Below are 20374 nucleotides of genomic sequence, written 5' to 3' on the forward strand. Positions count from 1 at the left end.
TTCCTTCTTAACTCTTCTTCTAGACTAGACCCACCTTTACGTTTTTTCTTTAATATCGATGCCGGGCGTCTTCCCTTCTTTATGTTTCATGTCTTCAAAAAGTCTAGGCCCTGAATGGCTTACTTATATCTCGCTTTTCCTTCCTCCCGTCTGTCTTGTATTCTTTCCCCTCGTTACCGTTTAAGTCACCGTCATGCATGGCACTGTACAACATAAACCCCACCCTGTACGGTAGAGAGACTGTTTCGCCTCGAAGTCAAGGCTAGAGGAACTTTATAGCAATGACCTGGTCTGGCAACGATGGCCATAGATGTAGATATTTGTAAAGGCTCCTATATCACTTAATCGCAATGCCTCAAGTAGTTTATACCTTGTTCTTTGCTAAAAGCTATCGATTCCAAAAAGAAACGAAACAATCCAAGAAAAAAAAAGCATCTGCTCCGATCGATTCAAAAAGAGAGGAAGGAAAAAACTACCCCCCAAAAGCATACCTCAAAAACTCCTGCACCGCCTTCAAACTCTCATACCGAACCTCAGGGTCACTATCCCCCATCAACTCCATAACCCTCGCCTTAACCTTAACCCCATCCCACACCCTCCTCTTCTCGGGAACCTCCTTAACCAAAACCCCCACATCATGTGCCGCAACCGCCAACACCACCTTCTCATCGCTCTCCCTCAACCACCTAGCAAGGCACTGTACCAACTCTCCATTATTCTCCTCCATAATCCTCCTCGCGTTCTTTTTCCAAAAGTCTTGGTTTTTGTGCGGGGGGGTCCAACTTAAATGTCCGCTTCTGATTTCTGTGGCGTATTCGTCGAAGTTTGTTTGTGTTAGTTGGAAGGATTCCAGAGCTGTTACGGAGGTTTCTAGGTCGGTTGTTAAGTCGGGGTCGGTGAATTTTCGAGATTTGAGGGTTGTTAGGAGAGGGAGGAGGCGGGAGAGGAGGAGGGAGGGGAGGTTGGAGGAGGGGGCTTTGGTTATTAGGTTTGTGATTATTGCTAGGCAGACTCGAAGGATCTTTTCTTTAAGGGCGCAGCGGAGGATGTGGACTAGTGGGGGGATTAAGTCGTATTTTCTATATTCCCAGAAGATTAGCCATCCAATATCATATAAAAGGTTTCGCAGTAAGGATAGCTAAGGGAAGCATACTCATCCAATTCCTCAGCAATCTCCTCCTCAAAGCTCAACTGCCAAATCCCCACAAGCACATAATAAAGCAACTGTAAATTCACCCCTCCTTGCTTCAAATTCGCAGCCGCCGAAGCAGCAGCAGCGCCACTACCGCTACCCAACAAAACTGTAGTAGCAGAACTCCCGCTGGCAAGATTAGCCACACCTACATCCGTAGTTCTACTCCCTTTACTCCCCGCGGCAGCAGTTTCAATCACCCCCGTCAACCCCTTCATAGTTTCATCACCCATTTCCCAAAATGTAGTCCTTGAGTATGAGTTCCGTAGGAGTAGGACGTAGCTTTGGACGGCTAGATCTTGAAGGTTTGATTCTGAGGAGGAAGATATTGTGGCGAGGTATTTGAAGAGAGTTGGGAGGGCTTGTTTGGTTGGGTTGTCCGTCCGGGATTTGGAGAGGGAGGAGGAGATTAGGGTTGTTAGGAGGTAGGAGGAGAGGATGGGAATCGGAGCGTCGGTGTGGTCGAGGAGGGTCATGAGGTGGGAGTATGGGTCCGAGTGGGAGGTTAGGGTGGTGACGAATGATGGGACGTCTATATTCAAATATCATATCTTGTTAGCCGTGTATGTTCTTCACAATCCCGTCACCGGATATCCAGATATCCATATCTAGAGATAGTAGATATGGAGATATTAGAATAGATATAACGTACCTTCACAAATCTCCACCGCCAGCGCGAGCAAATATTGTATAACCTCCACCCTTTTCGCACACCTCTGCAACAATCCCGGCTGCTGCCCCGCCGAATCTCCAACAATCAACCTCCCATAATCACTTAATTCCCCTTCGACGATAGCGACACGTTTGTCCCTGGGTACTTTATCAACAGCCTTGATCAGGTTTAGCTCCTGCTCGTTGATTATGTGGGTGCGATGGTATTGGTCCCAGAGGATCGGACGGGCGCGTGTGCTCTGGATGAGCGAGACGACGGTGGCCGGCGGTGGGAGCGACATCGCGGCGGGACAAGAGGAAGGGAGTTGGGTTCCTCGATGGTGGAGATATGTGGATGAATGGGAGTTAACAGGGAAGACGTGGAGGGGAGGGATGTTATGAGGTCAGTGGAGCTGTGTGGTTTGACCTGCCAAGACGGATGGCCCTTGTCCTGGTGGTCAACCACCCCGAGGCCCTTTCTTACGTAAAATAGCCCATAGACTTACTATAGACGGCGGGGCTTCATGATGACGACGATAGTATATAAAAGATTGGTATTCAAATAAAACCGTATCATGCTTTTTGATAAAGATAATAAAGAAAAGCTATCAAAATCCCGCTGAATCGCCGTCAAATACTGCAAATACTACCTTGAATGAAATATATACCATTCGAAAGATAAAAAAAGATAGGCAGAAGCATTCACAATAAACTCTCATACGCATCCAGCCCGGACTTGCCCGCGTTCTTCGTCGGCTGCATCGACTGCATCGGCTGCATAGCTTGCATACCCATGCTCATACCCATACCACCCATACCCATACCTATACCCATCGAGCCCGTAGGCTGCTGCTGCCCGAACCCCCCGCCAAAACCCGGTCTCTGCGCCTGCTGCGGTTGTGCCTGCTGAACAGGCGCACCCGGTGGTGGCGCAATTCCCCATCCCGAAAATTCCGTCTGCTTTGGCGGTGGGGCTTGTTGCCTCGTCTGTCCGAACAATATCGTCGGATGCGACTCCTGCTTCTGTTGCACAACCCCCCATACGTTGTTGCTGCTGCTCGTCGTTGAAGTCGCTGGAGGATTACTGGGGAACGACGGCTTCTTTAACGCCGAACTCCAGTCTATGCTCCCCGTACTTTGTGATTGTTGTGGTGCAGAAGGTCGTGCCGGTTGTAACGTCTGCATCGACGAGTTTGCATGACTATTCTGCGCCGAGGTATTCCCAATAGCGAGATTTCCCATGCCGAGCCCCAGGCCTCCCATTACAGGACCAGAGCTATTCGCGTTGGCAATGCCGGGTCTCGTCGGCTGTAATGTCTGTGACATCCCCAAGGACGAAGGACCGGGCTTATTCGGTTGCAAAGTACCGAATCCAGATAGACTTTGGTCTGGTGTAATCGAGCTCCTGTTCGTCGGAGGCGGTGGTGGCGGCGAAAATGTAGACGGTGCCGGTGTAGACCACGAAAACGACGCAGCCTCCTTTTTCGGCGCAGATGTCGGTTTGCTCGGTCCGGGAGAAGTAACAGTAGCTGACGCCCAAGGGTCAGGAGATACACCCCGATCACTCCCAACAGCAGACTTCTTCCCAAACACCAATTCTTCGAAATCTTCGGCCTCCACCGGTTTGTGTGTGACACCACCCCTGACCGCCCCGTTTGTAGCCCCAGCACCGAACTCCACCGCTGGAGAAGTCGCTTCCACTGTCGCAGTATCAGCGAGCTTCCTCAATTGCTCTTGTTCAACCTTATTCGACAATTGCTTGATCGTTGTCATGAACTGCTGGAATTGCCGGAGATTTAGCAGTGGGCCCAATGACAGAGCCCATAGCGAGGGAATAACCTCTATCGCCAGAGTACTCGTATCTACAAGCGACCCTATCTGCATGTATAGATCTAACGCAGCAATCTACAACATACTGTTAGTATATATGTGTATGTTCCCGGAATTTCAGCGCGTAAGGGGTCTTACCATGACAGCTGGCTCCCTCGTTTTAATCCCCTTGATCAATGGTACCACTTTCTCTTGCACAGTAAACCTATCCAAGCAAACTGAGCTACCATCGGTACCCTTAACCTCCCCGGTAAGCCCATTGTCATTACTTATACTACCACCGCACAACACCCTCAATGCCTCGAAACATGCAATCTTGATCCCTAAACTCGAGGTCTTAGCAAAAACCGTCGAAACCACAGGAAAGATGTCGGTTTTCACGGTGTTAAAGGTGATATTTGGTAGGACTTGTCCAAGAGACTTTAGCGCTAGGCCTTGCAGGTGAGATGTCGGAGAGTCCAAAGCGAGAAGATAGAGAGGAACGATATCATCCCTGAACTCTGATATTGTGCACTTTTCCCGAAGAACAGCAAGGCGTTCGACCATGACGGCCAGAGCAGCGTCTCGCCCATCGCGCTCCGTACCCGGACGAGGAGCCGAGGAAGATACTTCGGCCGTTGTATCTTTCTTCTTTCCCAGGTCAAATGTTGCCCGGAACGCCGGCAGGACCTTCTCACCGATCAGACGGCTCCCAGCGGGTAATCCCTCGAGAAGGGTGAGTACAGCTGCAAGCGTCCAGGGTAAAAGCTCGCCCTTGTCCTTCAGTTCCTCGACCAGCATTGGCAAGATCTTCCTCTGCGCGACACCGGTTGGAAACTGAGGTAGGACCTTGGGGAGCCCTCGCATGAATGCATTCTTCTCATTCGTGGATTTTGCGGGGAAGTTATCCAGGAACCGAATGGTGGAAACGAGAATGTTGTCAAAATAACCCGCTTCCTGGAATTCCTTGGCCGTAAGACGATTTACGGGCCGGCGCGTGATCAGCCGGGGAAGAACATCGTCTACGAGCGCTTGAGGGATAGCCTTGCTGCACAAGAAGTTATTAGATTGGTTGGGAATTGAGGAGGAAGCATTAAAGAGACGTCTAAAGTTTGTTGGTGAATTGTGGGCCTTGAGAGGGGACTCGTGGGGAGAGTTGTAGATGGATATTATGAGCAGGCCGAGAGAGAAGAGATCGAGGGCAGGGGTGACGGACGAATCGAGAAGAAGGTCTGGGGAACAATAGTCGAGATTAAGCTGTACGGATGAAGGTAAGCGTTGGTCATGCTGGGAGGCGAGGCTGACGAGGTCCACGGGGAATGGAGAAGGTGAAGGTGAGGGCGAAGAAGAGGATGATGTTGTGGATTCCCCTCGATGCGATGTTGAGAAGGCTAGACCGGCGATCTTCCAGTCGGACTTTGCATTGACAAAGATACCGTCCGGAGTAAGATTGCCGTGTACGAGACCGGCACTCTCGTGTAAGAATTCCAAACCCTTGGCGAGTTGTAGTAGACCCTTTTGTATTTCGAGCTCATCGATATCGACATCCTGGCGCCTCCTATGCCTAGCATCTCCGGTTCTACTCTTATCGTCCAGAACGGATTGTAAGGAGCCAACGACGACCTCGGTGATAAACATCAATCCGGAGCGGGTTTCCTCGACGGGTTCGACGAGTTCGAGGATGTTTGGGTGGCGCAACCTGGCCAGCAGGCTGACTTCCTTTTTTAAGCGGTCGATGACTTCATCCTGGGCGGCTTTGAGGCCGTGATTTGACCTTAAAGAGGACTGCCCGGGTGCATTAAGGGAACTTCTTTCGAAGACGAAGGCGCTGTAGGGTTGACCAGTGGATTTCCTTTTGGCATCGTATATCTTCCAGGGGCCGGAATATGAGGTTGGTTGTGGAGAGAGGGCGTATTGGGAGGAGAGGGATGCGGTGCTGAGCGACTTGATGGCGGCGTTAAAGAGGCCCGCCATTTGGACGTCCTTTACTACGAAAAGGGATATCGCAGCTGTACCGACTCTTAGCTGTATATATTTCGTTAGCAGCACTTGGTAAGTATCTCGGTAAGTGATGGTGATGGTGGTGATGTCGTCGGAATGATTGATTGATGTTGAGAAGAAGAAGAGGGAGCTATAATAAGGAATATAATAACTAAGGCCAGGCTGTGATGTTGCATTACGCAGCCCTCACCGCACTTCACCACAACATCACCTACCTCATCACAACCACAGCAGCCCTCGAACAAACAATACACAAGAATAGTACGTAAGTTCTTGCCCCTATTACTGTGGTGGTCAGTGGTTAGTAAGTACTTTTAGCTGGTAATTAAGTGAGGTTAGTTGGTTAGTAAGATCATCTTCAAATCCGCCCACGCGAAACACGTGCAGCTCGTTAGTTGTCCGTTACAGAATATAATATATGTAATGTCAAGCTTGGCGGGACATAGATAGTTCGGAGTTCGCAGCTGCTCCCCTGTATATCTGTATGGATATCATGCGAGATAGCCATGGCTAATTGGGAAAGCACCTGAGTCAGTCGGCAAATGCTCAAAGCAATTATCAGTACTCCATCTCATCGTGTAATATAATACACACAATGAGAGAGAAGGACCCGCAGATAAGCGACCCCGACCCGAGTAGATTGGATAAATGCAATGGGAAAAGTAAAAAGAGGCATCTCCGTCACCGGAGCTCAGCGGCCGTACTCCGTATCAAATCGAAAGCCAATTAAACACGGCCTAAAACATCAAATAACCCGTCGCCGCTGTATGATCAGTGCTGCGGAAAGAATTGAACGGGCTAGCTCGGAGGTCCGTTTGGAGCTTCGAATCGTCTGTTAGCTAGGATACTAGTAAGCTTGTGGTTAGCGGTAATACATACTTGGTACTTAGTGGAGTGGTGATAGTAGTAGTAGAGTAATAGCCATGGTGGTTGTTGGTTGTAGTATAGAGCAGTGGTCGCAGCAATATTAATACCCATTGGATCCCTCAACCTCAACCTCAACTGTATCCTCGACCTCCATCCCACTCTTCCTCACCACCATCACCACCACCGCAGTAGCAATACCTATAATTCCAAAATATGATGCTCGCAAGGCGACTACGGCCGTCTACCGTTCGATGGGCCGAACAATTGACTCCCCTTCTCTCCCACAATACTCAGATTCAGACCCAAAGGCTGTATAGCAGTACACCACAGAATGGCGGCCCCTACAAGCCGAAGGGCACCCCAGACATCGACCCTTCCGCCCTTACTATCGAAAGAACTCCCTCTCCCAAACCTCTCCTCGACCCGAAAGACCTAATCTTCGGTCGCAACTTCACCGGTACTCTTGCTCTCGCTCAATTGATTCCAAAAAACCAAGAAACGGTGACCTAACGAGTAGAAACCCAGACCACATGCTCTCCATCGAATGGACCGCCCGAGACGGCTGGCTCCACCCGCGCATAACCCCCTACCAAAACCTCTCCCTAGATCCCTCCGCCTGCGTCTTCCACTACGCCTTTACTTGTTTCGAAGGCATGAAAGCCTACAAAGATTCCCAAAACCGTATCCGTCTCTTTCGTCCCGATCGTAACATGTACCGTCTGAACCGTTCCTCCTCACGTATTGCCCTCCCCACCTTCGACGGCGATAAATTCACAGAATTAATCTCCAAATTCGTCGAATTGGAAGAAAGGTTTATTCCTAAACAGAAGGGTTATTCTTTATACATCCGTCCTACTATGATTGGTACACAGAATACATTGGGAGTTGGACCACCGGGTTCGGCGTTATTATATGTTATCGCTAGTCCGGTTGGTCCTTATTATCCTACCGGTTTCAAGGCTATTTCTTTGGAAGCTACTGAATCCGCTGTAAGAGCTTGGCCTGGTGGTGTCGGTGACCGAAAACTTGGTGCCAATTATGCACCCTGCATCGTGCCCCAGATTGATGCCGCCAAGCGAGGGTATCAACAAAACCTATGGTTATTCGGTGAAGAAGGATATGTTACCGAGGTCGGAACGATGAACATGTTTGTCGCTTGGGTGAACGAAGAAGGTGTTAGGGAACTCATCACAGCACCATTGGACGGAACCATATTAGAGGGTGTAACCAGAGAGAGTATATTGGCTCTCGCCCATGAGAAATTGGTACCGGAAGGGTGGACCGTCAGTGAAAAGAAATACACAATGGCGCAGATGAAGAAGGCGGCGGATGAAGGGAGATTATTGGAGGCCTTTGGTGCTGGAACTGCTGCTGTTGTGTCGCCTGTTAAAGCCGTCACTTGGAGAGGGGAGGAAATCAAGATTCCATTGTCGCCGGGTAAGGAGACCGGTCCTTTGGCTGAGAATTTCTGGAACTGGATGTTGGCTATTCAGTACGGCGAGGTTGACCATCCTTGGAGGTACGTTTTTCTTCTCCCTTTCTTCTAGTATCGAGTGCTATGCTAACATTATATTTTCTTAACTCATAGTAAAGTTATTTCGAAATAGACGTTTCGGAGTAGACAATTGTAATGATATGCCATCTACTATTCTCATGATTATTTTTTTTTATTGTACCAAAATTACCCGAGTCCGGATGGAACTATAGACTACATAATCTACCATTTCTCACTCCTAACCTCTTCATCCATTGAAGATGCACCAATACCAAAACGAACATTCGTTCTCCTATGCACAGATATGTAATAACCACAACATCGAATGAACGCGGGCAAAAAAAAAATAAAAAGAGAGGAGAAAGGACATGAAGAACAAAAGAACTCCCCCTCCCCCATATCACAAATTTCATTTATATACAAAACGAAAGACTTTGCCAGATACAGATTCACCCCCGCAGGAATGATAATAAGACGAAAAAGGAAAATAATAATAACAAGATAACCCGAATCCATATAAAATATACAAACCGTACCAGAAACCCCTCCTCCTATGCCTCAGTAGGTACTTTGAAACCCCCAAAAAGGAGATGCAGTATAAATCTTTTAATCATGTCCGATCCTCCCAGCGAGAGCGTCCCAATCTTCCACAATCCCCTCGACAGCATTGCTAACCTCAGGGCCAACATCCCAAGAAGCCATTTCATCGAATGTAGCCTGGACCCACCTCAAAAACCTCGTCTCCGCCCTCTCCTGCGGCATCTCATCTGTAGTAGTAGGGAGGTGAATACACTCCATCACCTCTCCTATAAACATCTCCCCGACTGTATTCCCGCTTCCACCGTTGATACCCGGTAAAATTCCACTGCTGCTCATACTCTTACTCAACCCAATCAAACTGGTCGTACTCCTATAATTATCCCCCGCATTACTACCATTACCACCGCCGGAAGGTCCACTAATAGACCAATTCCTTCCAGGATGCCCACCATCCAAACTCCCCACGATAACATTCCCCCCGATCCTCTCTTCAATAACCGAATCCCCATCCCCACCACCCCTCTGCACCATCCCTCCCATACTAAAGAAATTCACTCTAACAATGATCTCCCAAATAACCATACAAGCTCTAAACGCCAACGCCACGATCGCGGGAAATTCAGTACGACTTTCATCATACGTTCTATTTTCCAAAAACCTCATAATAGCAAGAAGATGTGGTGATAATTTTGATATAACACCTTCAAGTGTACTAAGGTCCATTTCTTCGTCTCTTTCCAATCGGGTGCGGGTTTCGGCTACTATCATGTTTAGGCATCCTTGCATGTCTATCGGTACGTCGCCGGAGAGAACTAGTCGGTCTGGAACGACCAAGAAGACATGGGATAGATGCCAAAAGATGTAGAAACATTTTGTGCAACCGCTTAAGTTCGCCACGGAGTTGGGGGTTGGATCGGATAACGCTTGAGATCGATTCGATTCCGGTGAATAGGCGTTTAATGGTTGATAAGGCGATGAAACTCCAATATGTCGTTCGAAGAAATCATCTCGTTGGGTAGATAAAGTTCGTAAAGTAGACATTGCTTTATCCAGTCTTTCCACATCTTCTTGTCTTTCTGGCGGCATGAAGACAATGATTCTTGGTCTCCCGTCATCATAGACTTCATCTTCTTCTACTGCTACTTTTTGTGAGATCTTTGTGACTTCGATTAGAACCGCGACGACGAGGATGTAGCAGCTGAAGTCGTTGAGTTCTTGGGTCACGGCGTTCATGTTGCCCTTTAGGATTCCTCGGAGGGTTTTGAGGAACATTATGGGAACGGGTTCGTAGACTCGGACTCGGCGGGTGAAGTCCCATTCTTCGGGCGTGGAGGCGTTGAAGATGTCTTCGTCGCAGGGGAGGGAGAGGTTGCGGAGTTCAGTGGGGCGGAGGAGCGGTGGGATGTTGAAGAGTAGGGAGAGGTGGCAGTCGAGGATGTAGAGGCAGAAGGCGGCTCTATGCATACATATAAAAATCAGATTTTGATGTCGTTTAGATATTTGATATTTGGGGGAGAAAGACATACCGCTTGCGAGATTCTTTCTCGACGAAGATTTCCCATTCTTGACGAAGGTAGCCCTTCGGATCTTCTTGCTTGTTGATGGTGGGGACCATGCTGATGTCGTCTTGGAAGTATCCGTACTCTCGAGCAATCTAGTCTCATTAGTCTTCAGGCATTCTTTCGACCTCCAACGGAAATATAATGGGGGGATAAGAAACATACCTCGACACATCTAGCATGTATCCTCCTCCCCTTCTTATGCCACTCCCTCTCCCTACTAAAAACTCCAAAACATTCAAACAATATGAACGCCTGCATAACGCACAACCTCCTTTCCCTTGTCCGCCGACTAGCCATTTTCTTAGATTCAGCTTCAACCGTCAGAGTCCCGCCCATCTCCGCCTCCTCTCTTATCCGGTCGATCTCTTGATCTTCCTTTTTAATCTTAGAAAGACTGTTATCCGAATCTTCTTCTTCGGTATCTTCATCATCACCGATTCCCCATTCTACCCATCGTTCCATGACTTTCCAGCCGGATTCCCATAGTTGCCGGCCGAGGGTTTGGTCGGTTGGGTCGTAAAGGCCGCCGATGCAGCAGATTGCGCGGAGAAAGGAGGCGAGAACTGTGTCGGTTTTGAAGGTGGGTTTGTGGAGTAATGGTAGATGGGAGTGGAAGGAAGTTGAAGGTGGGTTGAAGTAGTAGTCTGCGTAGTGCGAGAGGAGTTCTTGTGGCAATCTTCATTTCACATTCTGTTAGTAAAGCGTAGTTTAATATAACGGAGTATGCAATGGTACTTACATAGGGTAGTCGGTGTAGTACTTCTTGAGACCTTTGACTTGCTGGCGGGGAAGCTGTTGCATATGAATATCAGCACGGCATCCCGAGTAATATAAAATACGTTCAATATGGAAATACTCACATCTTCAGCAACATAAACCTTCCTCCCAAAATCCGACGTCAAATTCATCATATCCCCATCACTAGCCTTCCTCTCTCTCCTACCTCCCTCGATCTCACTATCACTCTCACTTTCCTCTTCGCTAGACGGTTCCTTCGGCTGTTTCTTTGGAGGCTTAATATGCTCTTGCACTTGTGTAAACCGTGGATCTGCCCAATTGATCCCGCCTTCAGGCATTATTCCTGCGAAACTACCGGCGCCGTGCCAGGAGAAGCGGTGGTTCATGCTGGCAGACCCACGCCGTTGGCGGGGCTGGTGGCTGATGATTGAGTGTTTTTGTTTTTTATGCTTAACGACATTGTCTCTGTATATTATGAGTTAATTGGTATTCTTCCGTCTTCTTTTGATGTATGGTATGGTAAGTACATACTCCCGTTTGCACACTTTACCACAGATATCGCAGGCGAAGCGTTTGTTATCGTGTTCTTGGTGGGGGTAATGTCCTATATTTACGAATTTTGTATAAATATCATCCTCATAACTCCCTCCCACTTCAAACTACAACTAGAAGGAACATACTTGTCTTGATATGTCGATTCAAATTCGCCTAAAACGTACTCTCCATATTAGTAAACCATCATAATTATAATTGATCAGATTCAATGTACATATGCATACCCTACTGCTAACCCTATCACCGCATATCTCGCACGGGAAAGGTTTCTTCTTCGCCCATTCGATTTCATCCGCATCTGTCCAGGTTCCCTCCCGACGATACTTCTCGACTTTATCGAGCTGGATATTGTAATCGCGGCCCATGGTTCCCATGCCACGATTAGCCATGGACGCCATATCTGGCGGTGGCATCATGGTTGCGGTGATTTGGCTCATGGTTGCCACGTGGAGATATTAAGGCCCAGCTGGGGTGGTGGTACGGGTCTCTGAACGGCGGCCGTTAGGAGGCGCTCTGCAGCTCTGTGATTTTCGCGACTCTGACTTTGGAAAGATCAGAGTTCCGACTCGCGAAAAAATAGTGTACCTGATATTTTATAAAGAAAGATTATATATTCCAAGCGAGAGAACTCTATGAGGTTTTAAAATGGGTATATTAGTTTAGAAGACGAAAACAGTTTTTAAAAAGAATGTTAAGTTTCAAGAAGATAAAAGGCCAAGTAACTTGACGAGAGACTAATCGGATATGCAACAGAAATGACGATGACCGGCCGGCAGCCTGCGCAGGATATAGATTTGGATTTGTCTCCTGGTCCAGACGCTGCACGGAGCCCCTTCTGGAACTTGCCTATATAATGGGCAAGGTCTAGGCCTTGAAGAAAAGATCCGTAAAGACAGAAGTAATCAAGAACATAGCGAGGAATCGAACTGATAGGGTTTAGTACGGAACAAGTTCAAGGCAATTTAAAACGATCTTGAATTGTAAAAAAAGGAAGAATACTAACAAGTTAAGTGTCACTTAGCAAAAAGAATGATAAAGAGAACCCCGAAGTATTTTCTGGAGAATGGAATCAAGGGCGGGAGATGGCGATGCAATGAGGGGCAAAAGAAGACCAGGACGAAAGCAACCTTGACAGCTGCCTGTCAGCTAGGATTTCGATTTCGTCTGAAAAGAGACACTTGTTTCAATCCAACCCCAACGTACTATGTAACGGGGGGTTGCGAGGAAATTAACAAAAAAAGATCTTAGATGAGATGGCGGAAGATAAAAAGAAAGACAAAGCGCGAAGGGACACTAAATTGGCAGGATAGTGACGATGGGATTAGCAGCCTACAATGAAGGTACCCGGCAGGAGCGTCTCCTCTGCGTAGTAATGTCTTAATGTCTTTCGATGATGTTGATGCGGTCGAAGAGTCGGGTCTGGTTAATTCGGAGGAGCTCCTCTCCACTTTACGCTATTTCTAGTCCCGCGCAGCTGCTGTTTCGCTATCGATAAGCGAAAACCCCCCCAAAATGAATGCAAAACACCCGCCTATATTGACAAGCTATGGAAGAACTCGGGATCAGTGCCAAGGGGGAATGCAATTTGAGATACAGCACCGATAATACATGTACGCATTTGTTTACATGTACATTACTTATATGCAGGGCTGGAGGAGGAGGAGGATCTAGAACGAAGAGCTCATGAAGACGAGGAGGAAGAATAGGAGGACTGAAAGGGGGGCTTTGGGCAAAGTCTCACAAGTGCTTGAGTACTTACGTAGAGTACTTAAAGATTGCCGTAATACTCAACTGCTGTATAACTTATTTAAGCAATGCCATATCCCCTGCGTCCGCAAAGATACACAGTTGCAGCTGTTAAACTGGTATTTTCTCTGCAAAACTGTCATACGTTTACCTCTTTGGGTCATTTAAATGTTTAACAGTCGCTTCCTTCCAGAGTCGTTCACAGTCTAGAAAACCGTTGGAACTCACACCGGGATTCAGCTTATTTCGTTATCTTTTTCAAACAGCCGCCGCCCCGCGTTTTTTCCAAATATAACCTGCCGTTGTGCTCTGTATACTCTATATATATTACCATAAGATCATACTCCTTTCTCTCTCACTTCGCCTCAAAATCTTCGAAAAGGGGAAAACCGGAACCCGAAGGCCTGAACGAGTGGGAGAAATAGGAAACGACATGCGTGCACCTCTTTTCGTCCTCTTAGCTTCTCCGCACTCTTAGCCTCGATTCCTGTTAATGCGGGTACTATACCATTGGTTAGGAGAAGAAGAGGGGCGGGAAACAGGCCATTCGCATCTCATTCTCTGGACGACTTGCATGGCCATATGCCATGGGGTTTTTCTTCGCTCAATCGAAATCGACCACTCGAAGTTCCGGGCAGGTAGAAAACCATCTAGCCCCAAACCAGCTGATGTCGGCCCCTCCCATTATCTTCGGACCTTCACGGGTCACGGACAGGCTCGGTTCTACCTTTTTTGACATTCATATCATGCAAAAATCGCACGAGATAGTCTAGAAAAAATGCCCTTGCTTTCCCGCGATTCAAAAAAAGAGAAAGAAAGAGGATTCGGTCTTCGGCACCACTACCACCCAATCCATCCATCCATCTTCAATTCATATGATCAATTACATCACATTCAAGAAATTAGAATGCTTAGGGACCTTCTATCCCCATATGTTGTTATACATACCTAAGCTTTAAATTTTGTTTTTTCAAAAGCTGAATTCAAAGCTGAGGCTTGCTTGCTCGCCTGAGGAAGCCTGCATACCTGCAGAATCCCGTATGTACTCGCCAGAAACGGGTAGCCACAGACTAGAAACATAGACCAGCCTCATGCCTCATGCTCAGTCAGTCACTCACACACCCATGGCCACGATCTTAATTAACCCTCGCGAGAATTAACCCTGGACCGTCTCGGTTTCATGCGGTCTCATGCGATCCATCAATCAAGAATGTTAAACCGACTACCACATCTTAATCCGAAAAAAAATCCTCGGGAATCGAAAAATCAGGTTATCAAGGGTTGATGGGTTCGATTCGAAAATGGGGGGAGACGAAAGCATGTGGGGCGGGAACATGGTGGATTACGACACAGAATCGCGAGAGGGGACGATTCGACAGGCCTCGAGGCTATCACTAATACAGCGAGACGAATATTCGAAATTGGTATACTTACGGGAATAAGCCAAAACGAAAAACATATCATGTACCCCAGAAAATCCACATCCAGGAATTGTTTGACAAATTGTTGAGCCTCTGCGAGGTTATCGAATCAAAGCTTCTTCAACTCCTACTCGTCTCTTTTTCGTATCGAGGGTCGTTCGGGATACATGCGCCTCCACTCGAATTATCAATGTCCATGCTTTGGGGTCTCGACTCTGATTAGCTTCCCCTCAACGAAAAGTCCAAGCAAGAGGGCTCAACATTAGATTCCGATCCGCATACTCCGGCAAATACCTGTTCGCTAATTTCGCCGGATAAACTTTCAGCACGAAAAAACGCCCCCGTATTGTACAAAAAGTACTAGCCTCCGTATACGCATCTATTCCTATTGATTATGGGCAAGGGCGACTACTTTCCGTGGGCACGGTCTCTCCATTTGCATACCAAACAAGGGAAAGACTGGCCAAATAAACATGACGAAGAGGGACCAGAACGAGAAGGCGAGATGATGAGGTTCGGGTATCTGATCGGGCCGCAGAAAAGGCCGGCGAGGACGTGAGGCTCCATCCGTACGTATGTGGTCAGCCCGACGAACTTTCTTAATGCTGCAAGGGGAAATGGTAATTCGAGTAGCGATATCATAAGAAAGAAAAGTATATTTGTACATCGACAGAGCATTGCAATGTGGACACGGGAAACCATTCCCTGTGAAAGCTAGCCAAACCGGTAAGTGAGTGTTTCCGACTTATCACGAAAGAGATCAAGACCCTGCCCTGGGACATTTTCTCGAAATCGGCTTTCATCATCGGAGATCTAATTAGAGGGTTACCTCCTCCAAAGAGTTAAGATATCTAGTCGCTTCCGATCTTGGAAAACAATGCACAGACAACAAGTATAACCGTGTATGTATATGTTTTTCTTCTTCTCTTAGTTGAAAATTATGTTATCGTGGTGCAAAGGCAGCCGGTTCACGTGGTCATAAACGCCATGTCTTTGCCATCGTTTCTCCCTCCTGTTTCCCCTCTTGCAGGTGCAGGCCTTTGTGGGTACAGTGCAATGTCTTAACATCAACAAGTTAAAGTCCTAGTTAACTCAACTGGCAGCCTTAATAACTTCCCAGCTATATTCGTTCTCGCTCCTTCGGTCCACCTAAGATCGGTACCTTTTACTGCGCCTTTGGTAATATGCACGAAAGGGAACATTTGTCTGGGAGCGAGATGTCTTGGAGAGTTTCCAGTAGCCCCGCAAGTCTCCCAGATTCGGGGCTAGACAGTCAAGGGACATGAAGGAGGGGAACATCTGATTTGACAATTGGCGAGTGCAGGCGTTCTTTTCTGTATGCGGCCCTCGACGCCCACCTTATACCTGCTCGACCCCTTGTCAAGACGTCTGGATGTGGCGGTCTAATATAATGTTAATGTTCCTCTACTGTCTTGAATATATCCCTCTCGACTCCTTGCTTTTGGGAACACCCCTGGCCAGCACGGTACATACATACACATACGAACATATGCACATTTGCCTGCGCAACCGCATGACTGTTTGATCAGAGAAGTCTCTCTTGGTCCTGGAGATAGCAAAAGATATCGAATCAGTGAAGTCGCTTTTTCAGAGAGCTTAATCTCTTTGCCTTCGTCCATTTCAGCTCGCTCCACTTTGACCTCGTCGAGTCGATATCCGCAACGCACCTACATACATACATACATACATACATACATACATACATACATACATCTAAGCAGGCTTCTACTTCTTAATCCGCAGTGTCGGTTGCTTGACAAGGCCCGTTAAGAATTGCCAGCCCGCCTTTTCCCTCTCCTCCTCCTCCTCCTCCTCCTCCTCCTCCTCCTCCTCCTCCTCCTCCTCCTCCTCCTCCTCTCGAAACCTCCTCCTCCCTTTTCGAGTGTTCAACGTCCCCATTTCCCCGTAGACCTTGCCCCCTCCACTCTCGAGACGAGAGCTTTGACGGGCTACCCATAGTATATCTCTTACGTTGATATTAGGGACTGTTTTTGTGTCCCAAGCCGAGGCGGTTACAACTTGGCTTTTTTTTTCCAACAGCCGCCATTCCGATATCAGTTGGATTGTCTTTCTTCGATCGAGCCACTCACACAAAGGTCTTTTTTTCCCTTGCAGCTTGATTCTTATTCCTTTCCCTGAACTTGGATTTGTGCCATTGTATCTTCAGCGAAGGGGGAACAAAAAAGAATTCCGCCGTCCTTTGCTCCGAACACTGCAGCAGAAAAACTCGAGGATTTGCCCCAAACGTCTCCATTTTTATATATACCTCCTCAACGGTATATACTTATACTTACATAAGTTATCTCTGCCGCCTGTTGCTTCTGATCTCTCCATCCGAATCTCGACATCTGATTCGGCGAGACCGGCGATAATCGCCCCACTTTTTCGGCCAGCACCTTTCCATTTGAATTCACCCCCCAATTCATTCTGAGATATATTTCGGCACAGCGTCGTATTTCGACATATTTTATAATACCGACAAGCCACCCATTCATAAACTCCGTTTTTTTTTTTTTTTTTTGTGTGTTTTGTCAACATCTGACTTTCCTCTCCCTTATATAAACCATCTGGGCAGAAAAATAAAATAAAAAAAAGGACTTAAAAACCCGCTCGCTTTCTTTCGTCCCCTCCGCAAAAAGGCAATTCTAGCGAGGATCTAAGGAGAGAACAGGCCACATCCTCGGGCAAAGCTGCGAGAAATCGATACTTTGATCGTAGTAGACGACCCTGAGCGAACAGGAAAAAGCAGGGAAAACTCAAAATCACAGCGAGAAATTGGAAAAACATCTATTCGTATATCATATTATACATATCCCCAATCATATATACAGCGGCATTCACCTCCCGAGACACCACCCGCAATTATATCTCGCCTCTCCCTCTTTCTTGTTCCCCTTTCGACTTGCGTTTTCGATTTCTCCGCTTCTCCACGCTGTCGCTTGTATCCCCTCGAACGCAGGTGAAACTGAAACCGCAACCTGTGCTTTTCTGCAGTGGGTTTGCATCTGCCTTACCTTACAGTGTTTCTAAATTCTTACAACCTCTCACGCCAGCTATTTCCCTATCTGCCATCTTTCATCTTCCCCAGTCGGATTCTCTGCTCGCTGTCCCCGAGACCTATCATTTCGGTCTGGCCAGTCACACCCCGAGTATTTTTGTCTCTCAACTTGTCGTAATCATCCTTACCCGGACGGACGGACGGACGGATCCGAACTCTGAAGCATAGTCGCACAGCTCTCTCTCTGGACGTCATCGTCGGTCTAGCCTCACAGCTTATAAGACGGCCGTCGGGTTGCCACGATTTTACTATTTATTTACTTGATATCCTTCCCGAAAAGATTTCCCGCGACCCTTGCGACCTGGGATATAAATAGTTACACTTCTGATTTTACGACTTTCTACTCTTCGACACTAGTTAAAGGGACTTTTAATAAAAGGGTGGGAAACCGACATAAAGGATCAACTTTCGCGACATAGTCTTTCACTTTTTCACCTTTCCTTTTACTTCGTTTTCCTTATCTTGTCCTTTCCCCGTAACGTCTGACCCGGACGACAAATGGCGACAAACCCGAACCTTATGCGGGCGAGCAGCCAAGGTTCGACTGGGTCAACAGCACCTCAGAGCATAGGTGGTGGGATGCAACAAAGACGGTACTCGAGATATTCCAAAAAGCAGGAGCGACCGTACCCCAAAGGCGACATCACTGTCGATATACAACGGAGGGCACAAGAGTTACTGTACGTGTTTTGATTTGACTTGTGATAGCTTCGGTTTGAGAGTTTCGATAACCAGAAAAAAAAAAACCGCTCATACAACCATTACCCTCGGTAAATTGATATGCTAACTGGGCCCTTCACGATAATTGTAGGCGAGAAGCGGCGCAGAGATACGAAGGCTTCAATGCGGGAAATCTCGAAATAATAGCTGTTTCCTTCGAACACAAGACATTCCAGGAATCCGCGAACAGCACCGACTACATCAAAAAGATTAAGCACAAGCTCACGGAATGGCACTACCAAGATACTGCCAACCCACCCCCTGCTCCGCTCAAAGATTCAAAGTCCTCTCCGGGTGCTGGGAAGAAAGGATCGGATTCATCGAGCGGTCCTGTAAAGATTACGAATCAACGACCACCTTCACGGGACAAGTCGAAACAGCAGCAAGGCCAGCAACAGCAACAGCCTCAATCTGTTCTCAACTCAGCTTTCAAGTCTGGTGGCTCACCGAGTATGGCAAATGCGACACAACCAGCTGCCGGCTCTCCAAATTTCAACTTTGCACCTGCCAGCCCTGGTGGTGGAGCCAATAATCAACCTACTACTCCTCCTTTCGCACCGTTTTCTCCAACTATCAGCCCATCCGGCGAGTTCGTCGGTCTTACGCATGCTTCTCTTCTCGACTCATTGGATCTCAATGACCCAAACATTCGGCAGCAATGGATCAATGCTCTCCGAGATAGCATAATCACTGACTTCAGGGAAAGTGTTTATGCCGAAGTTTACACATCGCTCGGGTCAAACTCTGGCTCTGGAATGCCCCCCCTGCTGAATAGCCCAACTCGGAACGGCCCTATGGATTTCTCCATGATGGAAGTCGACCACAGCCAGCACAATCATACCAGTAACGGTTCCGGACAGGTGAACGGTAACGCGAATGGCGGATATGGAATGGATGGACAGACAAGCTGGTACACAAGTTTTACTCCGCACGCCGCCGCGGTGGGGAACCCCTCGGCTGGCGGTGGATTATATCAACCAATTGGGACAGATGCGCAGTCATTTAATCAACATATGGTTGGGAATTGGTACAATCACCAATAAAACTCCTACTCTTTTTGCAACCTTCCGGGCGGAAGTTTGCTGATTACCATCTCGATATCGATTTATCTAGGTATTCTACGTCTTAGCTTAAAAACACCAGCCATATACTACACTTCTTGACTGCCTTTGTTAGAAGTATACATTCATGCGCAGCCCGTCAAACGCCATATTATTCCACCACCTTTCGCATACTTCCAGCATACCCTCTTTTTTTTTATACGTGTTTTTCAAACGGGGCTAGTTTATGGGGAAACAGCGACATATCGCCCCAAGATACCCCGGATTTTCGTCCCCATATAATATAGCTACGCTGCGGTCCGAGGCGCGCGTGTACATACAACCCTATTTTCCCTTTTATATTCCTATATTTTCTCAGGGCGTTGGAGGAAATCTGAATTCTTTTTTCGCAATATTTTACTAATAGTTTTATCTCGTTTTGCTGGTTTGAATTGCGCTGCAAGGTATCGTTGCTTTGAATTTTTTATTTTTTTCTTCCTCTTAACAATAACATTTCCCTACCATTCCATGTAATAGGATGCGACGAATATCACGAAGGATGTGGTTATTTGTCCTCACGGGTTTTCTTTTACTTTTTATGAGTTCTTTTATTTCAAATTATTTTATTTTATTTTATTTTATTTTAGGACTTCCCGTTCCGAATCCCGACGTCTACTTTTTTTTTTTTTTTTGGTTTTCTTTTATTTCCTCGATTTTCTCTTCCGATTTCCTTACGTCGGTGGTTTTTTTGGTAGGCGTAACCTTTTTTGAACTCCGTTCTTCTTTCATATTTCTTCTGGTCTTTCTTTTTGAAGATGCATACCTCAAATGTGGGTTTTTACCGAAGGGAAGGATTAGGATTTAGGCTTTGCTGGTTCCTGTGTGTTCGATTAGTGGGGACGATGGAAGATAGGAAAGCTTTCCAACTGGATACCGGATCATCCCAGATGGATGAAAC

General features: G+C 47.2%; 6 protein-coding genes across 6 annotated transcripts; 2 read left to right on the forward strand and 4 right to left on the reverse strand.

The window, feature by feature from the left end:
* Positions 1-472: 472 nt before the first annotated feature.
* DFL_007499 (uncharacterized protein) lies at positions 473-2145 on the reverse strand (the record flags this gene model as incomplete). Its single annotated transcript, XM_067637090.1, has 3 exons — positions 473-1079; positions 1154-1724; positions 1845-2145. 3 exons carry the CDS (start codon positions 2143-2145, stop codon positions 473-475), a joined length of 1479 nt encoding a protein of 492 aa, XP_067488642.1.
* A 400-nt stretch (positions 2146-2545) lies between these two features.
* On the reverse strand, positions 2546-5626 carry DFL_007500 (uncharacterized protein; the record flags this gene model as incomplete). Its single annotated transcript, XM_067637093.1, has 2 exons — positions 2546-3748; positions 3812-5626. 2 exons carry the CDS (start codon positions 5624-5626, stop codon positions 2546-2548), a joined length of 3018 nt encoding a protein of 1005 aa, XP_067488643.1.
* A 1107-nt stretch (positions 5627-6733) lies between these two features.
* On the forward strand, positions 6734-8127 carry DFL_007501 (uncharacterized protein; the record flags this gene model as incomplete). The annotated part of the gene is made up of 3 exons (XM_067637094.1): positions 6734-6977; positions 7046-8039; positions 8109-8127. 3 exons carry the CDS (start codon positions 6734-6736, stop codon positions 8125-8127), a joined length of 1257 nt encoding a protein of 418 aa, XP_067488644.1.
* Positions 8128-8621: 494 nt separating this feature from the next.
* Positions 8622-11847, reverse strand: DFL_007502 (uncharacterized protein; the record flags this gene model as incomplete). The annotated part of the gene is made up of 8 exons (XM_067637095.1): positions 8622-10011; positions 10082-10209; positions 10280-10793; positions 10857-10909; positions 10978-11320; positions 11387-11459; positions 11536-11563; positions 11635-11847. 8 exons carry the CDS (start codon positions 11845-11847, stop codon positions 8622-8624), a joined length of 2742 nt encoding a protein of 913 aa, XP_067488645.1.
* Positions 11848-16323: 4476 nt separating this feature from the next.
* On the reverse strand, positions 16324-16932 carry DFL_007503 (uncharacterized protein; the record flags this gene model as incomplete). Its single annotated transcript, XM_067637096.1, has 2 exons — positions 16324-16547; positions 16893-16932. 2 exons carry the CDS (start codon positions 16930-16932, stop codon positions 16324-16326), a joined length of 264 nt encoding a protein of 87 aa, XP_067488646.1.
* A 1222-nt stretch (positions 16933-18154) lies between these two features.
* Positions 18155-19505, forward strand: DFL_007504 (uncharacterized protein; the record flags this gene model as incomplete). Its single annotated transcript, XM_067637097.1, has 3 exons — positions 18155-18336; positions 18468-19403; positions 19490-19505. The coding sequence occupies 3 exons, from the start codon at positions 18155-18157 to the stop codon at positions 19503-19505; spliced, it is 1134 nt and encodes a 377-aa protein (XP_067488647.1).
* Between the last annotated feature and the right edge of the window lie 869 nt (positions 19506-20374).

The sequence above is a fragment of the Arthrobotrys flagrans genome, assembly GCF_004000055.1.
Source record: "Arthrobotrys flagrans strain CBS H-5679 chromosome Unknown unitig_8, whole genome shotgun sequence".
Taxonomy (NCBI): domain Eukaryota; kingdom Fungi; phylum Ascomycota; class Orbiliomycetes; order Orbiliales; family Orbiliaceae; genus Arthrobotrys; species Arthrobotrys flagrans.